Below are 14,633 nucleotides of genomic sequence, written 5' to 3' on the forward strand. Positions count from 1 at the left end.
ACTACTGCTCAATGTGAATACCAAAGATTGCTTTTATTGGGGTATCAAGTATATAGCACAAGTCTATACTTCATCAAACATATATCATAAACATAGCGACAATGCAGAAAAAAATCACTTTTTAATCCCAATCACAGCCAAATTCCTCGGACTCTCCGTGTAATCAAAAACCGGCTCAACCCAAGCATCCTTAACCTCATCGTGCTCCCTCAAAAACTGCCACCGATCAACAACAATAACCGCCTCGATCAACGACGCACTGAACGCCATCAAACTCCACGTAATGCTGAGTTGCTTCTTCGCCTGCTGGAAGTCCTTCTCATAACGGTCCAGATCCTCCTCAGTAAGACCTTCCATGCCGGCTCGGACCTTCTCCCCAGATTCTGGATCGCGGGTGAGTTTCGCGGTTGCGGCACGTACGTACGCGCGGAAGGAGACGAAGGCGGCTTTACGGAGGGATCCTACGACGAGTGGATTTGCGGAATCTTCTTTGGAGGCGGGTTTTTCGTAGAGGTCTGTCGGGACGGAGGGTCTGGAGACGATTTTGCGGTCGACTAGGATGCGCTGGAGGAGAGTGCGGTAGAAGTGGCGGGTGAAGAAGTTTTCACTTTCGGGGCGGGACCAGTTGTAGGGTGCTTGGAGGGACATGGAGCGCGCGGTGATGTTTATTTTGACGCCCGTGCCGCTGTCGTGCTCGAAGTCCTCGAGGCGCTTGGACATGGGGAAGCCGTGGGGGTCGTAGGCTAGGGCCTCTTTTGTGAGGCGGGGGTGGAGGGAGCGGAGGATGGGGAGTTTGTAGGTTGCGGGACCAAGGCGCTCCGTGACGAGGTTGTAGCAGCAGCCGATCATGGCGATTGCTTTGACGGAGGGGTTCAAGACCAGGGAACGGACGCCGTGGTGGAGGAGATTTCCGCATGAGTGTAGGGAAATCACCATGACATTGGGGTCCGTGGCGTCCTTGGTACCCTTCGCGACTTGCGACTCTGATTCAGAGACTGGTGGCGATTCAACCACGTCTTTGATGATAGGCTCCAGATACCCATCCTTGATCTCGTGTTCAATGTAGTCCATGGCCCCGCCCGGCTTAAGAGCTTCGACATCAACAACAGGCTTCTTAGGTTTGGGTGCATGTGCACCTTTGTCGTCCGGTTTGAATCCAAACTCGCCTGGCTCTAGGCTAACATCCCGAAACACATTGACGACAGTGAGATCATCGTCGTCCCCGTTCACGGATTCTGGTGCAACTTCCCCAGGAGTGCTCTGCACGACCTCCATCGTCCGCTGCGGCACATCTAGGTTTTGCACCTCCGGCTCCTCCGAGTCTTTACAGACCTTGCAGGGATCTTCCTTTTTGTTGTAGAAAACCACTTGTTTCTCAGACAACTTGGCATGCACGTCAAATCCCTTCGCGCCTCGGATATACTGGTGTCTCCGCTCAATGGCAATAATGTGTCTGTTGTATGGTTGGCTTGCAAGGGTGCGCCCCAGATAGTTCTGGCCCGATCCGAAATCGACAATGTGGGAAATTCCCTCGCCTCGTTGTTTCGCAACGGTGTTACAGAGGGAGTCGACGTAGTCGGAGAAATGCGCCACCTCGTGATATTTCTTCATATTCATTCCGACCGAGATATGTTTGGGTATCGTGGGATTCGTGGATTGCGCGGGGACAAAGTCGCGCCCCAGACTCAATCTTCGGATTTGGTAGATGTACTCGACGAGATCTGTCGGTGGTAACGGGCCTCCATTCCAGCCATCTTGTCCCTCCCCGTTTGCAGATTCATTTAGACACCGGTCCCGAAGCGCATAAATATCCTCTCTGAGCAGAAGATGCAGAATATCCTGCATTTCATGTTTGTCGAAGAATGTCCTCCATGATTCGGGCAACAACTCAGTATACAGATCGGGCTGCCGCGTTAGAAAATCTTGCATGTGAACACCCCCGCAGACATGTCTGAACAAATCCGACGAGGTAATAAAGGACAGCAGCTCATCGACGTAGGCATCCGGGTCCGTCCACTCCTCGCTGAGTGGTAGGGGTGGTTTCGGTGGCATGCGTCGTTTCGAGGATGCAGGTCAGTTTCCAAAAATACCACAAACAAGCCTTGCACTTGCCAATTGTCAGGGACCCCCTGGGGCTGTAATAATAATAATAATAATAATAATGCGACAGAAAAAGAAGCAAAGACCGCGGAGATAGCGTAGAAGTAGTGTCGAGGAGGAGGGAATATCGTGGGGACAATCAAATTTTAGGAGATTACCACATGCGGTTTAGCGTCGCAGCGATCTAAAGCAGAACGACACACCCGCACAGGAAGCTAGTACTAGTACTAATAATGGCTATACAACGCCTACTGCTCGGGCAAATGGCTCATGCCTGTGACCAGAAGTCCCGGATTTCATGGCTTCGCTGGATAGTGAGAGATTTCCTGTCAAAATGAGAGGATCTGCCGTTGCATGTTTTGCAACGCCCTGAACAACAGACATTCAAACAAAGACCACCGGCAGAAACAAACAACACACTGACCAATGATAAGGGATCAACTATTGGGAATTGCAGAATAATAGCATTCCGGTGTGATGGTGTTGTGATAGTCCAATTCGCGTCTTACAGGAGTACTTACGTACGCTTGTACCGCATATTATCCAGCAAAACTATTCGGCTACAGACAGGCATACGTACAAAGGAATGTGCTCGCATGACGAAGCCAGTGGTCTTATCTGCGATCTCCTTGTGTTTCTGACGGCGTCACCAGGCCCCGACGATCATCGATCAGTGAGGTAAGGGCCGTTCATTCCAGTGAAAGGGGACCCCCTAAGCTTTTTGGTCTCCATCGCGGAGGATATACATAACCACTATTGCCCCAGAGTCTCTACCAAATCCGTCTCAATGGTGACCAGTCAAAGGATACTGATCTTCGATGCAGCAGTCTGTTCTGTATCCTGCATGCTCAGCCTGTATCCTGGAAAGGTACCTAACGCGTCACACCGTCTGCACCTGATATATCATCCCACGGAAGATCCGTCTCCTTACTGCCAAGCTTTGATTAAACCAACTGCTCAACAGGGGTACTGGAGATCGTTGTTAAGCAGGAAGTCCCCGCCGGATTGACCTCATACATTCTCTACGAACTGAAAATAAGTTAGTCCGAAAGCACTATGGTAAGTTTGACGCCGTCGATACTCGAGATTAAGTCCATCGCCAAGATTCCATAGAATTCAATAAGATCGCCAAGCATTCGTGCTAATGTCGAAATCCTCCGATCACTCAGATCATCTACTCAGATACGAGCGTGACACCGAAGCAGAAGCCTTTTGGCTCGGTGACCGATGTCCTATTTCAGATAATCATTAATGGGGACCTGGACATGGTCCCGACTCTCTGTCTCGTCAACAAAGCTACATATGACTCCACCAAAGTCCTCGAACCACATATCTGTGGTTGGTTCATGTGTCGACACCAAGTCACAGGATTCGACCGTGTTCTTCGGCTGGATCGAAGGACAGGCCGTCCACGACCCTTAACAGTACATTCACTCCTGAGATTTGATCGTCGCCGGGATATTGCCCAACGCATCTCCCGTCACATTGTCCCTGCAGTATGGGGGCCATTCTCGGACGATGATGAGAATCTAGAAATGAACTTCGACGCAGAGCTACGCCTTGCGCAACGCATTGAGCGGGGCCTGTATGTTTTGTTTCACATGTCGGATATTGCTCGAGACATGGAAAGATCAAAACAGCAAAGGAGAAAACCCCTAGCTCCGGTGGCAATAGGGCGATTAATAGCGCTGAGCCAGACATTCGATGAATACGATGGCCTCCCAGAGCAAAAAAGGGAATCGGTATCGTTTGAAAACTACGCTGACCACGTGTACAAGGTCCTAAAATGGGGCGCGACGGAAGCCGACATCGGTCGAAAGCGCCTGGAATTCCGACGTCATCTGGGCAGAGAACGAGAAATTGATCTCCACGTTGCTCTTCGGATGATGCGGGAGCGGACAGAAAAGATGCTCCTTCGACACGGGCCCAGCGACTGGTTCCGTGACGCGAAGAACGAATATAGTGTGATTTCATGGTTCCTCCTGCGACAATCGCCACGGACACTAGAGAAGCTATTCCTCAGCGATCCGGACCAATGCTGCGACATAGAAGGGAAGCTGGGTATCGTGAACGGGGTACGGGTGTGCCATTTCGCAGACCCACTGGACAACTACTGGAAAGCGTGGAAGGAGGATCCTCAATTGGGATGCCAGGATTGCGACTGCAAGCGACGAGCACGCAGCTGGAGCATGAAGCCGGCCCTGATTGATGCTCGGGGGCGAGAACATAATATCGCTGCAGAGAAGTATCTCAAGGAGACGTGGAATCAGCGGCATGTTGGTCTTCATCGGGCGTTTATGACAGGGCAATTTACTACTTTTCTATAAGTTATGTATACTAGATGAATCAATAACTACAATTGTATTCTATGCCGAGCATCCGTATTGAGTATCCATAATTATCACTGTTCCTGTCCATAGATCGGTGGTCGAGACCGCCAAGAATCCCGGGAGTCGCGTTCAACCTCCGCCTTGAAACGGAGTCCGTCTAAACACCTGTCTGTACACTTACCCATACCAGCTACATCATATGATTTTCTCTTCCTTATAGCGACTCTAGGTATTCACACTCTCACACCAACTCAACATGGACCCCTCAGACCCCTTCCTCCAAGTCCAAGGGTGAGTCTCCCCACCCCCATCCCTATCAACCACCGACCCCCGTTCCAGCAACCAACTAACCACCAAATCTCAACAGAGACGTCCTCAACTCCCTCCAAACATCTCGCCCCCTCTTCTCTTCCTACCTCCGCATCCGCTCCCTCGCAAAATCTCCCCAAAACCCCGAACTCCAACAAGCGCGCTCCGAACTCGAAACCACCCTCTCCGAACTCAGCGCCGACCTCGACGATCTCGTTGAAAGCGTCCGCGCCGTCGAACTCGACCCCTACCGATATGGCCTGGAGCTCGAGGAAGTTTCAAGACGACGAGGGCTAGTCAGTGATGTCGGGAGGGAAATCGAGGAGATGAGAGCAGAGTTGCAGAAGGCGATTACGGATACAACTACAACAACACCGGGGGGAACGGGGGATAGTAGGTTACCACTACCGGAGGACTTTGATCAGGATTTACCGCCCGAGGAACGGGATGATGATTACTATGCTGCGATGGAGGAGCAGCGGCAGGCGGAGTTGATGCATGAGCAGGATGAGCAGCTGGATGGGGTGTTTCGGACCGTGGGGCATTTGCGCGATCAGGCGAATGATATGGGGAGGGAGTTGGAGAGTCAGGCTGTTATGCTGGGGGAGGTTGATACGTTGGCGGATCGGGTTGGGGGGAAGTTGCAGGGGGGGATGTCGAGGTTGAAGCATATTGTGAGGCAGAATGAGGGTGAGTATTCTCTTGCAATTGTTTGCTACGATGTAATAACGCTGACTTGACTGATATAGATACGATGTCGTCTTTTTGTATTGCGACACTCATTTTCGTTCTCGTTCTATTATTAATTTTGATAATTGCTCTATGAAGCTATCATGGCAAACATAACTCGGGGCATAGGGGTCATCAAGGTTCTTGTTGTTCTTCACGTGAGAGAAAACATGACTCGGGGTACAGGATAACGGGGTTATCAGGGGTTTGTTAATCTTTGCGTGAGAAAATGTGTCAGAAATGGCGTTCAACGTTTAGACTCTGGTCTTCTTACGGGGGCGCGACTCCTCATCATCATCGTCCTCCTCGTCATCCCAGTCTTCATCATCGAGCTCTTCGAGGTCCTCGGCGATCTCGTACGATTGCACTATTATCAGTCAGCCATTGCTCTTTTTCTCGACATTGTCAGGGGTACCTACCATAGTACTTGAGGGCGTTGGGCCAGAGGTCTTCGGCGATGGAGATGGCGAGGTCCTCGCCGTCGGGGAAGACCTCGGCGAATTCGAGGTCGTCTTCATCGTCGTCCTCATCGTCATCGTCCTCGTCATCGTCGTCTTCGACAGCCTCACCCTTCTGGATCTTAGCCCAGCGCTCCTCCTCGTCCTTGACACCCTGCTTGGACTCCTCAGCGGTGACACTGCGTCCACGGTAACCGAAGAAAGCGAAGAAGCTAGCGCCAGCGGGGCTCTCGGGGTCCTCGTCGTCCTCGTCGTCCTCAGCAGCCGCAGCCGCAGCCTCAGTCTGAACCTCAGCAATCTTGTTGACAAGCTTCTCGAACTCAGGCAGCTCCTTGCGGTCACCACCCTTCTTCTCAGCCCCTGCAAGGTCACAAGCAGCATCCAACAGACCCTTGGTCAGGTCCTTGCCCTCCTTCCAGTTGATACGGACAGGCTCCGAGACGAGACCCTCCCAGGTGCGTCTCTTGCCCTCAGCAGACTTGGTGACCTGGGTGCGCCAGTAGAAGTCCTTGACGAGCTTCTCGTTCTCGAAGAAGGGGTTCTCGTCGCCGGTCTGGAACTCAAAGGTGAAGCGCAAGCTGCGGGGCTCACCCTGGCCCTTCTCGTTGACCTCGAATCGCTCAACGCTCAAGTTCTTGAGCGAGGAGCCGAGCACGGCAGCGTCCGAGGGCAAGACGTACTCGTCAATGTCGGCGGGGGCGTTGGAGAAGACACGGATCCAGAAGTCATTTTGGATCTCGGGGGTGGTGATGAGGTTGTTGCGCTTCTCGTAGAGGGGCTGCAGGAGGGGGACGGATTGGCGGACTTTTCCTCTAGTTAGCAAATGCCTTCTACACCATGGACCTGAAATACATACGCTGCTCAACCTCCGCGCGAATGAACTCCTGCTCCAAATGCGAGATCTTCTTCGCGGCCTCCTTGGAGACAGTAGGGATCTCGACGAGGTTTTCCTGACCAGCAGACATTATGATAAGAGAAATGAGGGTATATTTCGTTACACAGAACAAAAAAAAAAGGAATTGGGGTATGTGAGAGAAGAAAGAAACAAGACGAAAAAAAGTTAGAGTAGAGGGGCAGAAGTAAATAAAAAATTCTGCCGTCGCAACAGCGGGTTATCGGTACGGTATCTTAGCACTAAAAAACTCAGATTACCGCCTTGGGTAATGATTGGTGCACGTGGATGAGTAATTGTAGTTAATTAGGCTGGTGGGAGGTGATGTCATTGGACAGCCCTAGTTATTCACTTTACAGTATGGTCTCAAATATGAGTAGACTCAGTTTTAGGGTGATTATACGAATCTACAGGAATTTCCATGTGGCTGCTATCACAACTAATTTTTCATGAAAGCATGGGAAAAGGCCGAGACAGGCTAAGTATGTACGAAGCAGTGAGGATTCTGCAGAAGCAGCTTATTTTCAAGAACGACAGAATTGAATTCGACACGACAAAGAGGTGCTTGGTAACAGTCATATCTTCCCCCTGCAGCTTATGGGTAATGGGGCAATGAGAACGTCGCCAACACAGAATCTAGGCCGCACTGAGCAAAGAATCAAAGAGGCTCGAACGGACATTCGAGCCTCGGGGCCCGGTTCTAAATTAAATATGGGAGTGATATTTCCAATGTGGACTGAATGGCGCAAACCGCCGTTTACTTGTCCTTTCTCCATCCCATACCCGCGTTGGTCAAGACAGCCATCGTACTGTTCTGCATCAAAACTCTGGAGCGTCTTGTCGAAGCTAAAAACGACCAGAGCGAATGGCTTCCCTACGCCATTACCCGATCACACTGTATGTTCCTGGGCGACAATGATCTGCAAATCAACGGTAAGTAATGGATGAAGAGGGTTCATTATGCAATGCTAATGGATGTTTTTAGCAATCACAAAAAAAGTACTAGAACCAGCAAAAGAAGACTGAAAGACAGTGGAGACTGCACCTTTGTCCTAACTCATTGTTAGGGACCTGGGCCTGTCAGCTTTCTTATTCAGACATTGGTTTCTTAACCATACCAGAGCAGAAGAATCAAGAATCACATCACAATCTGAATTGCCATGCATTTTCCGAGTGCCCCGGTTTGCCATCGAGATGAGGAAGCCAAATGCAGAGTCGACCGCGACTCTAAAGTCAAGAATGTCCGGCAAATCCCGTCGTCAAAGTCAACTATAGAAAAAGTCATTGAAAACCTGGCGCGACAAAAGCCATACGTTCCTCCTGCGGCTCATAGACATCGACAAGCGTTCTATTCCAGAAGGGGAGCCGGAGAATTAAGCTTCTTTCAGCAGGTATTCTTTCGCAACGTCGTCAATAACCCACGCAGGAAAGCGTCTATTTTAATGGTCAATGGGTGCAGGAATAGGCCATTCTCATACGCAAGGCTAATTTGGCTCACCTCCTTCTGGCCACCACGTTACCGTACATTTGCCGATTATCTCGAATGATCCCCTGGCGCAGCATCTTCGATCCGAGTTTGGTGATATTGTCGTTTGGCTCTACGAAGCAAATGATGCAGCGGAAATACAAATCTTTTTGATAAGCTAGAGAAGCGAACTAATACTGAAAAATACTCAACAAGAGATGGGAGTCTTCCAGGCCGATAATTACTGGATACGGCGGAGCATTTCGGACTGGGAGTCTTCGTGGTAAACCCCTCTCAGCATACGAGTCGGGAGCCCGGGACGTGTTATCGTGCCGGTGACGGGTTCTATTTCATGGGAAGGGGGAGTGTCTCGTTCAAAAGACGTTTTACAGTAACGATGCCATTCTTATATGGATGACCAAACTATTTGATTTTACGACATCGGACACGGGGGAGTGACCGCATTTTCTGCGTGTCAGCCGGTTGAGAACACTAAAGTCGTGCCAACGCTGCTAACGTGATGTCTTTTAGTTCTACATAGTTATTCTTTATGGACATACCGTATGTACTGCTATTCCCCGCGAAAAATATTTACCCCAAATAGCTAAGCGAGTAGTCCTTTATAACTCGTCGGCTTCTTTCCCCGCGCAAAGCTATCATAACCACGTCCCACGGCCATTTGCTCGAGGAGACTCTCATAAAGATCACGAAAATGATTATAATTGGTTTCTATTGGCCAAGAGATATGGACGAAGAAATCCTTCAATCCCAACCCCCTGAGCCAGGGAGTGACCAGCTCGATAATGCATCGATATAAGGCCAATTTCATTCTCAAGGTCTTGCTAGGATTATCAATGCCAGAAAACACATAAAGATGTTCTTCATCGTAAGAGAGGTCGAGGATTAGTGTGAAGGCCGAGGGTTGGATATGTCGAGCTATGAAATCGATTGTGTTGATGAAGTCGACTGTCGTCGTCTGCTCGGGCAGGAAGCACGTGTCGTCCATTTCGGGAAATCTCCAACGGAGGTGGCAGATTAGGTGCAAGCATTCTGGAGGGAATGGGTGTAGAAATTGGGGAGTTTCCGGTTTCCAGCTGGTTGGTAAAGAAGACGAAGAGGAATAGAATTGTGGCCGTTGGATATCGAGGATGAATTTATTCTGAGTGTAGAAGACATACTATGCTTGGACCTTCAGCTGTTGCGAGGCCTGAAACAACTCAATTGGAAGACCGTGTGGCATGTATAGGGAGGAATAAGAAACCCAGTTTGATGAACAGTAGTAGCTTCCACCGTATGGTGTAGCACCGCAAGCACAAGTCCATAGACATTCTTCCCGAACGAACATCTGCTTCTCATTTACCCACTGAAAATGGCATGGTACAACGATATCCGTGTAGAGTAGGATTTTCTATTGCATTTCCACGGGTAAGTCAAAGAATTGAGCGAAACGGCAACCTACCGGCTGTTCCCCAGTGACTTGGTCAACTGTTTGCTTGACTATCATCTGCAATTTGTGGTCCTTTGACATGACCTATAAATGCCAGTTCTAATTGCTCTGGCTTTAGATGGGCTGCAAGATAAGCACAAAGCTGCTTCCACTCAGGAATAATACGCAGAGCAACATTTTCAACTGGTTTGGAGTCATCAAGGGCATCTGCCATGGATGGATCCAGTCAAATGGAGAGCCGGTGCAGGGACCGGATAGCTACTGGCGTCAGATTGAGTAACGGTGCCAGACCATCATATGTGCCATTAAGGAGCATGAAAAAGTTTAGTGAATACAGAATTGACCGCATGTCCTCTGAGATGACCCGAGAAACATAGAAAAGCTGTGTGGCTATAGGACGGTACCGAAAGCACTCGCTTCAATTTTCTAGTGTCCAGCCCGGAATAACCTCCAGGAATTGATTGACATACAGTATTTTTATCGTCTGACGGGCCGAGGACCATTCGCCAACAGCAGTACCGTCTGTTGAAGGGCCTTCTAAGAAAATGAATGAATCCCGGATCAATCCTAGATAGGCGTAGATCCTGGAGCGGATTCCTGGTGGGAAGCGGAGAAACAACGTCGTGTTTTCCATGGTAGTATGAGGTATCATCTCACTCTTCTAAACAAAATGTGCTTTTGTGTTGCAAGGCTGGGCGCAAATATTGGGTAATCCTCTTGCCGCGCGAATAGATAAAATAGCACATGATTCAGGTAGGTCTACCGACGTCATTCTTCGGGTTTTGGTATTAGATTCACTCGATCCCTGTCGCGTTAGAAATACTATTCGCATGGCTCAATCGGTGGGTGTCGGTGCATGAAACACCCCGATTCAAAGCCATTGGCCAAGATGTCTGGGTCAAATACATCATCGCTCACGGTGCCTTTCGAAGCAAGTTCCGGTACGACATTTGTCATCTACACATCATCGTGCAAAACCATAGGAACGATCAAACAATCAGCATGGCATGGTATAAAAAATTTATCACCGGACACATCGGAGTCCTCATCCAGATCTATATGTAGCTGCGCATTGTGCTGGCAGAATCACAGAATGGCCAGCTTGATGCAAGATTCCATTGCCGGACATGCGATTCGATTCCTAAGTAAAGGCCGCATCTTCAAATACGCCGAAGAACGAGACCTCTCGCTATGGAAGCAATACACGAACAAGGAAAAGTCCAGTCGCATGGCCTACCATGGCCGCATGGACTCAATCGGTGATGCGGATGGAATCGCGGACGGTGTAACTCGGAGTTCGAGTCGAAGTTCTAGGATCGAGTCTATGGGGAGAATTCCGTCATCGGGTTGGTCGGATAGTGGAAATCGCTTTCAGGGTCTGACTGGAATGCGGATTGATCCGGAGAAGGGCAAGGATATCTATTTGATTGAATGGTGGGATGAGAAAGATCAGGAGGTACGGTCACGCCTTTGCTGTATACATAACGAAGCTAATGCGTTGAAGAACCCCCAGAATTGGCCAATATGGAAGAAGCTTTTTGTCACCTTCGAGATTTGCCTACTCACCTTTAGCGTCTACATCGGAAGTGCTATTTTCACCCCCGGAATACCTACCGTGATGCAGGACTTTGGGGTCAGCCAGGTTGCAGCAACGCTGGGATTGACACTTTTTGTCGGTGGATATGGTCTCGGGCCATTGCTATGGTCACCCATGAGCGAAATCCCTCAGATTGGGAGGAATCCGGTGTATATTGCGACGTTGATCGTTTTTGTGGCGCTTCAGGTCCCGACAGCACTGGCTGGGAATTTTGGGACGTTGTTAGCATTTCGGTTTTTGACAGGATTATTTGGATCGCCGGCACTGGCTACGGTATGGACCTTGTAACAATTGACATCCATTTTACCGACGAAGATAGGGAGGTGCAACTATTGCAGACATGTACAAACCATCGAAACGAGCATACGGGATTGGAATCTGGGGTCTCAGTGCCGTCTGTGGTCCCGTGCTAGGACCGCTGGTAGGTGGTTTTGCTGCGCAGGCCAAACACTGGAGATGGACTATCTGGGAGCTGATGTGGCTCTCTGGGTTCGCACTTGCAATGCTGATTATCTTTCTGCCCGAGACATCATCAGCCAATATTCTGTACCGACGCGCGCGACGCTTACGGAAAATGACAGGACGCAAAAACCTGCTGAGCGAACCAGAGATAGAAAGCGAGGGCTTGAGCAGACGAGAAATGGCCATGATCATCTTGGTCAGACCATTTACTCTCAACTTCCTTGAACCAATGGTCTTCCTCCTCAACCTCTACATCGCCCTCATCTACGGCCTGCTATACGTCTGGTTCGAATCCTTCGAGATCGTCTTCGTCGGAATATACCATTTCAACCTAGGCCAGCAAGGCCTAGCATACATCGGTATCCTCGTCGGCGCCCTCATCACAATTGCCCCCTACTACTGGTGGATGAACAAATACCTCGAACCAAAATTCGACGAGAACGGCAACATCCGACCAGAAGCCCGTCTCCCACCAGCCTGCATTGGCGGCTGCTTCATCCCCATCTGTCTCTTCTGGTTCGGATGGAGCGCACGACCGGATATTCACTGGATCATGCCGATCGTCGGATCGGGATTCTTCTCCGTCGGCGCGTTTTTGTTATTCAATTCGGTGTTGAATTACCTGCCCGATGCATATCCGACATATGCGGCTTCGGTACTGGCGGGGAATGATCTGTTTCGGTCGGCATTTGGTGCTGGATTTCCGTTGTTTGCGTCGGCGATGTATCATAATTTAGGGGTTGATTGGGCGAGTTCGACATTGGCGTTTTTGAGTATTGTTTTTATTCCGATCCCGTGGGTTTTGATGAGGGTGATTATTCCTCTTTCCGTGTGGGTGGATTTTGCTAACGGTTATAGTATGGCGAGGTTCTGAGGAAGAAGTACAGTCGATATGCCCGGAAGGACATATAAATATTGATGTCCGTGTCGTTAATCATAATAAAATGTATAGTGTTTAGTCTATCAGTAAAAATTTTGATACCTACTATGACCGGAAACATATTTAGCCCGAACATTAACCTGGTCACCTATAAGCATAGTTCTATGCGCAGTTCGAGTGGTAATAGAGCACTCAATGGCATGTCAATAGCCACTAGGTACTCCGTACACTGTACAGCCACCAATTGACTCGAAATTAAGTTGCCTTGGCTTTGATTGACAGATCTAATCTTATCGCATCGAAGCCCCCACTGGAAAACCCGAGACCCGCTAACTAAGGTTGGAAAAGACTCGTGTATGATTTCCGAAAAGGAATAAAGTGCCCGAGCAACATCTCGGAGTTTTGTGGATGTGATGACGCGGGCGTTTTAGGGCTGAGGTATATAGTTGCAGCCTCTGCACTTGCTGCCGCTCGAGTATTTAGCAGAATTTTATCTTGAGAATACCGCAGTATGAGCAGGTGGCCTCGAGGACTTAAGCTGGCTTATTGCATCCCGGTTGTATATATCATCTTCGCAGCGACAATGTCACAAACTTCAGTAAGTTCACTACCCCAGACACTCGGAATAAGCCTAACAAAATTCAGTGGTGGGAATGGTCGCAGGGGGTCGTTTCGAACCTCCAGCACTCCATTTTCTCCCTCACAAAACCATCACAAAGCAACAATGCCGACTTCCTACGCGCCTACATCAAAGAACATGGGGAGGAAACATTCCGAAACAACCCCTGGGCACTCACAGCCGCAATCGAAGACTTCGCATCCACAGGCAAGCACTTAATGATCTTCAAAGAACCAAAGCTCAAGATCGCCCGCGAAGCCCTGGAGTCCCTGCCCACAAAACCAAAACTCATCATCGAGTTCGGGACTTATGTCGGCAACTCCGCCATCGCCTGGGGCGCAATCCTGCAGGGTCTCCATGGCCCCAACGCAGCTGAGAAAGGATGTCGCGTGTACACATTCGAGCTGGATCCGATTATGGTCCGGCTCTCGAGAGACCTTGTTCAGCTTGCGGGATTAGATGAGATCGTGCATGTGTTGGAGGGTCCTGCGTCTGAGTCTCTGAGGAAGTTGTATAATGAGGGGAAGGTTACCGCTGGTGATGTTGATATGGCGTTTATTGATCACTGGGAGGAGTATTATCTGGCTGATTTGCAGCTGTGTGAGGAATTGAGTGTTTTCCATAAGGGGTCGTTGGTGGTTGCGGATAATACGGATTTTCCTGGGGCGCCGAAGTATCTAGAGTATGTTAGGTCTGGGGGATCGGGGGCTGTTCGGTATGAGAGTGAAGGATATACGAGCCAGACAAAGAGAGGACCGGTGAGTATTTCTTGCCATGGAAATTATTGGGTGTTTGCTAACGTTGGTATCTGCAGAGCGTCGTCGAAATCAGCACTGTTGTGGAAGTCTAATTACTGCATGTGAGGTACTCTGTGCTATACTCTTGTATGCCAAATTAGGAAAGAGCAGAACACAACCAATCAAAGTACAGCCAGCAAAGAAAATGGGTCCAATAACTCGGAATGTAAATTCTTTAACCCGACGGTACTTATGTCAAAACAGATTACAGTTGAAGCCACCCCGACCGTCTACACCTCAGCCAGATTACAGTTCAGCTGACCCGACTCTTGAGCCCAGCTTACCCTGAAAGTGGGGCTCTTGGCACATGTGACCCCGAATTTAAAATCTCAGCATACCCTTTTCTTACCGCTCAATGTAATATACTGTACACATTTTTTGTATAACTAGTTCTCATCATGGACGCAATCAATTTTTATGAGTACCTTGAGCATGATCATACATTGGTCAATGATCTTATTGATCTTAATCTTGATTCATCTAGTGTACAGGATTCTATTTTTGAATCCAGTTTATATGATGAACAAAATGAGCAGATTTTACATGAT

At 49.3% G+C, this 14,633-nt stretch overlaps 7 protein-coding genes across 7 annotated transcripts; 4 read left to right on the plus strand and 3 right to left on the minus strand.

Moving 5' to 3' along the window:
* Positions 1 to 18: 18 nt before the first annotated feature.
* On the minus strand, positions 19 to 2,188 carry ASPGLDRAFT_48596 (uncharacterized protein). Its single transcript, XM_022546927.1, has one exon. It carries the CDS (start codon positions 2,050 to 2,052, stop codon positions 115 to 117), a length of 1,938 nt encoding a protein of 645 aa, XP_022399905.1. The 5' UTR covers positions 2,053 to 2,188; the 3' UTR covers positions 19 to 114.
* Positions 2,189 to 2,832: 644 nt separating this feature from the next.
* ASPGLDRAFT_48597 (uncharacterized protein) lies at positions 2,833 to 4,476 on the plus strand. Its single transcript, XM_022546928.1, has 2 exons — positions 2,833 to 3,159; positions 3,270 to 4,476. Exons 1-2 carry the CDS (start codon positions 3,157 to 3,159, stop codon positions 4,425 to 4,427), a joined length of 1,161 nt encoding a protein of 386 aa, XP_022399906.1. The 5' UTR covers positions 2,833 to 3,156; the 3' UTR covers positions 4,428 to 4,476.
* A 69-nt stretch (positions 4,477 to 4,545) lies between these two features.
* Positions 4,546 to 5,689, plus strand: ASPGLDRAFT_58975 (SNARE domain protein). Its single transcript, XM_022548352.1, has 3 exons — positions 4,546 to 4,721; positions 4,798 to 5,429; positions 5,489 to 5,689. Exons 1-3 carry the CDS (start codon positions 4,687 to 4,689, stop codon positions 5,563 to 5,565), a joined length of 744 nt encoding a protein of 247 aa, XP_022399907.1. The 5' UTR covers positions 4,546 to 4,686; the 3' UTR covers positions 5,566 to 5,689.
* Positions 5,566 to 7,162, minus strand: ASPGLDRAFT_173826 (histone chaperone napB). The gene is made up of 3 exons (XM_022542806.1): positions 6,783 to 7,162; positions 5,888 to 6,730; positions 5,566 to 5,835 (listed from the first exon to the last, which is right to left on the minus strand). The coding sequence occupies exons 1-3, from the start codon at positions 6,889 to 6,891 to the stop codon at positions 5,723 to 5,725; spliced, it is 1,065 nt and encodes a 354-aa protein (XP_022399908.1). The 5' UTR covers positions 6,892 to 7,162; the 3' UTR covers positions 5,566 to 5,722.
* Positions 7,163 to 8,887: 1,725 nt separating this feature from the next.
* On the minus strand, positions 8,888 to 9,289 carry ASPGLDRAFT_36661 (uncharacterized protein; the record flags this gene model as incomplete). Its single annotated transcript, XM_022544717.1, has 1 exon — positions 8,888 to 9,289. One exon carries the CDS (start codon positions 9,287 to 9,289, stop codon positions 8,888 to 8,890), a length of 402 nt encoding a protein of 133 aa, XP_022399909.1.
* A 1,330-nt stretch (positions 9,290 to 10,619) lies between these two features.
* ASPGLDRAFT_75206 (MFS transporter) lies at positions 10,620 to 12,783 on the plus strand (the record flags this gene model as incomplete). Its single annotated transcript, XM_022549780.1, has 5 exons — positions 10,620 to 10,627; positions 10,832 to 11,186; positions 11,235 to 11,600; positions 11,647 to 12,600; positions 12,648 to 12,783. 5 exons carry the CDS (start codon positions 10,620 to 10,622, stop codon positions 12,699 to 12,701), a joined length of 1,737 nt encoding a protein of 578 aa, XP_022399910.1. The 3' UTR covers positions 12,702 to 12,783.
* A 469-nt stretch (positions 12,784 to 13,252) lies between these two features.
* On the plus strand, positions 13,253 to 14,223 carry ASPGLDRAFT_83186 (O-methyltransferase; the record flags this gene model as incomplete). Its single annotated transcript, XM_022550203.1, has 3 exons — positions 13,253 to 13,267; positions 13,315 to 14,046; positions 14,103 to 14,223. 3 exons carry the CDS (start codon positions 13,253 to 13,255, stop codon positions 14,136 to 14,138), a joined length of 783 nt encoding a protein of 260 aa, XP_022399911.1. The 3' UTR covers positions 14,139 to 14,223.
* Positions 14,224 to 14,633: the final 410 nt, after the last annotated feature.

The sequence above is a fragment of the Aspergillus glaucus genome, assembly GCF_001890805.1.
Source record: "Aspergillus glaucus CBS 516.65 unplaced genomic scaffold ASPGLscaffold_13, whole genome shotgun sequence".
Taxonomy (NCBI): domain Eukaryota; kingdom Fungi; phylum Ascomycota; class Eurotiomycetes; order Eurotiales; family Aspergillaceae; genus Aspergillus; species Aspergillus glaucus.

Excerpts from the sequence above, each read along its gene's own strand:
- ASPGLDRAFT_58975 (XM_022548352.1), top strand. The coding sequence starts at position 4,687 with ATGGACCCCTCAGACCCCTTCCTCCAAGTCCAAGG. Across the intron at positions 4,722-4,797 it reads CCCTTCCTCCAAGTCCAAGG|AGACGTCCTCAACTCCCTCC; the intron begins GTGAGTCTCCCC and ends AAATCTCAACAG. Across the intron at positions 5,430-5,488 it reads TATTGTGAGGCAGAATGAGG|ATACGATGTCGTCTTTTTGT; the intron begins GTGAGTATTCTC and ends TGACTGATATAG.
- ASPGLDRAFT_173826 (XM_022542806.1), bottom strand. The coding sequence starts at position 6,891 with ATGTCTGCTGGTCAGGAAAACCTCGTCGAGATCCCTACTGTCTCCAAG. Across the intron at positions 6,731-6,782 it reads TCGCGCGGAGGTTGAGCAGC|TCCGCCAATCCGTCCCCCTC; the intron begins GTATGTATTTCA and ends CTAGAGGAAAAG. Across the intron at positions 5,836-5,887 it reads CAACGCCCTCAAGTACTATG|TGCAATCGTACGAGATCGCC; the intron begins GTAGGTACCCCT and ends GACTGATAATAG.
- ASPGLDRAFT_48596 (XM_022546927.1), bottom strand. The coding sequence starts at position 2,052 with ATGCCACCGAAACCACCCCTACCACTCAGCGAGGAGTGGACGGACCCG.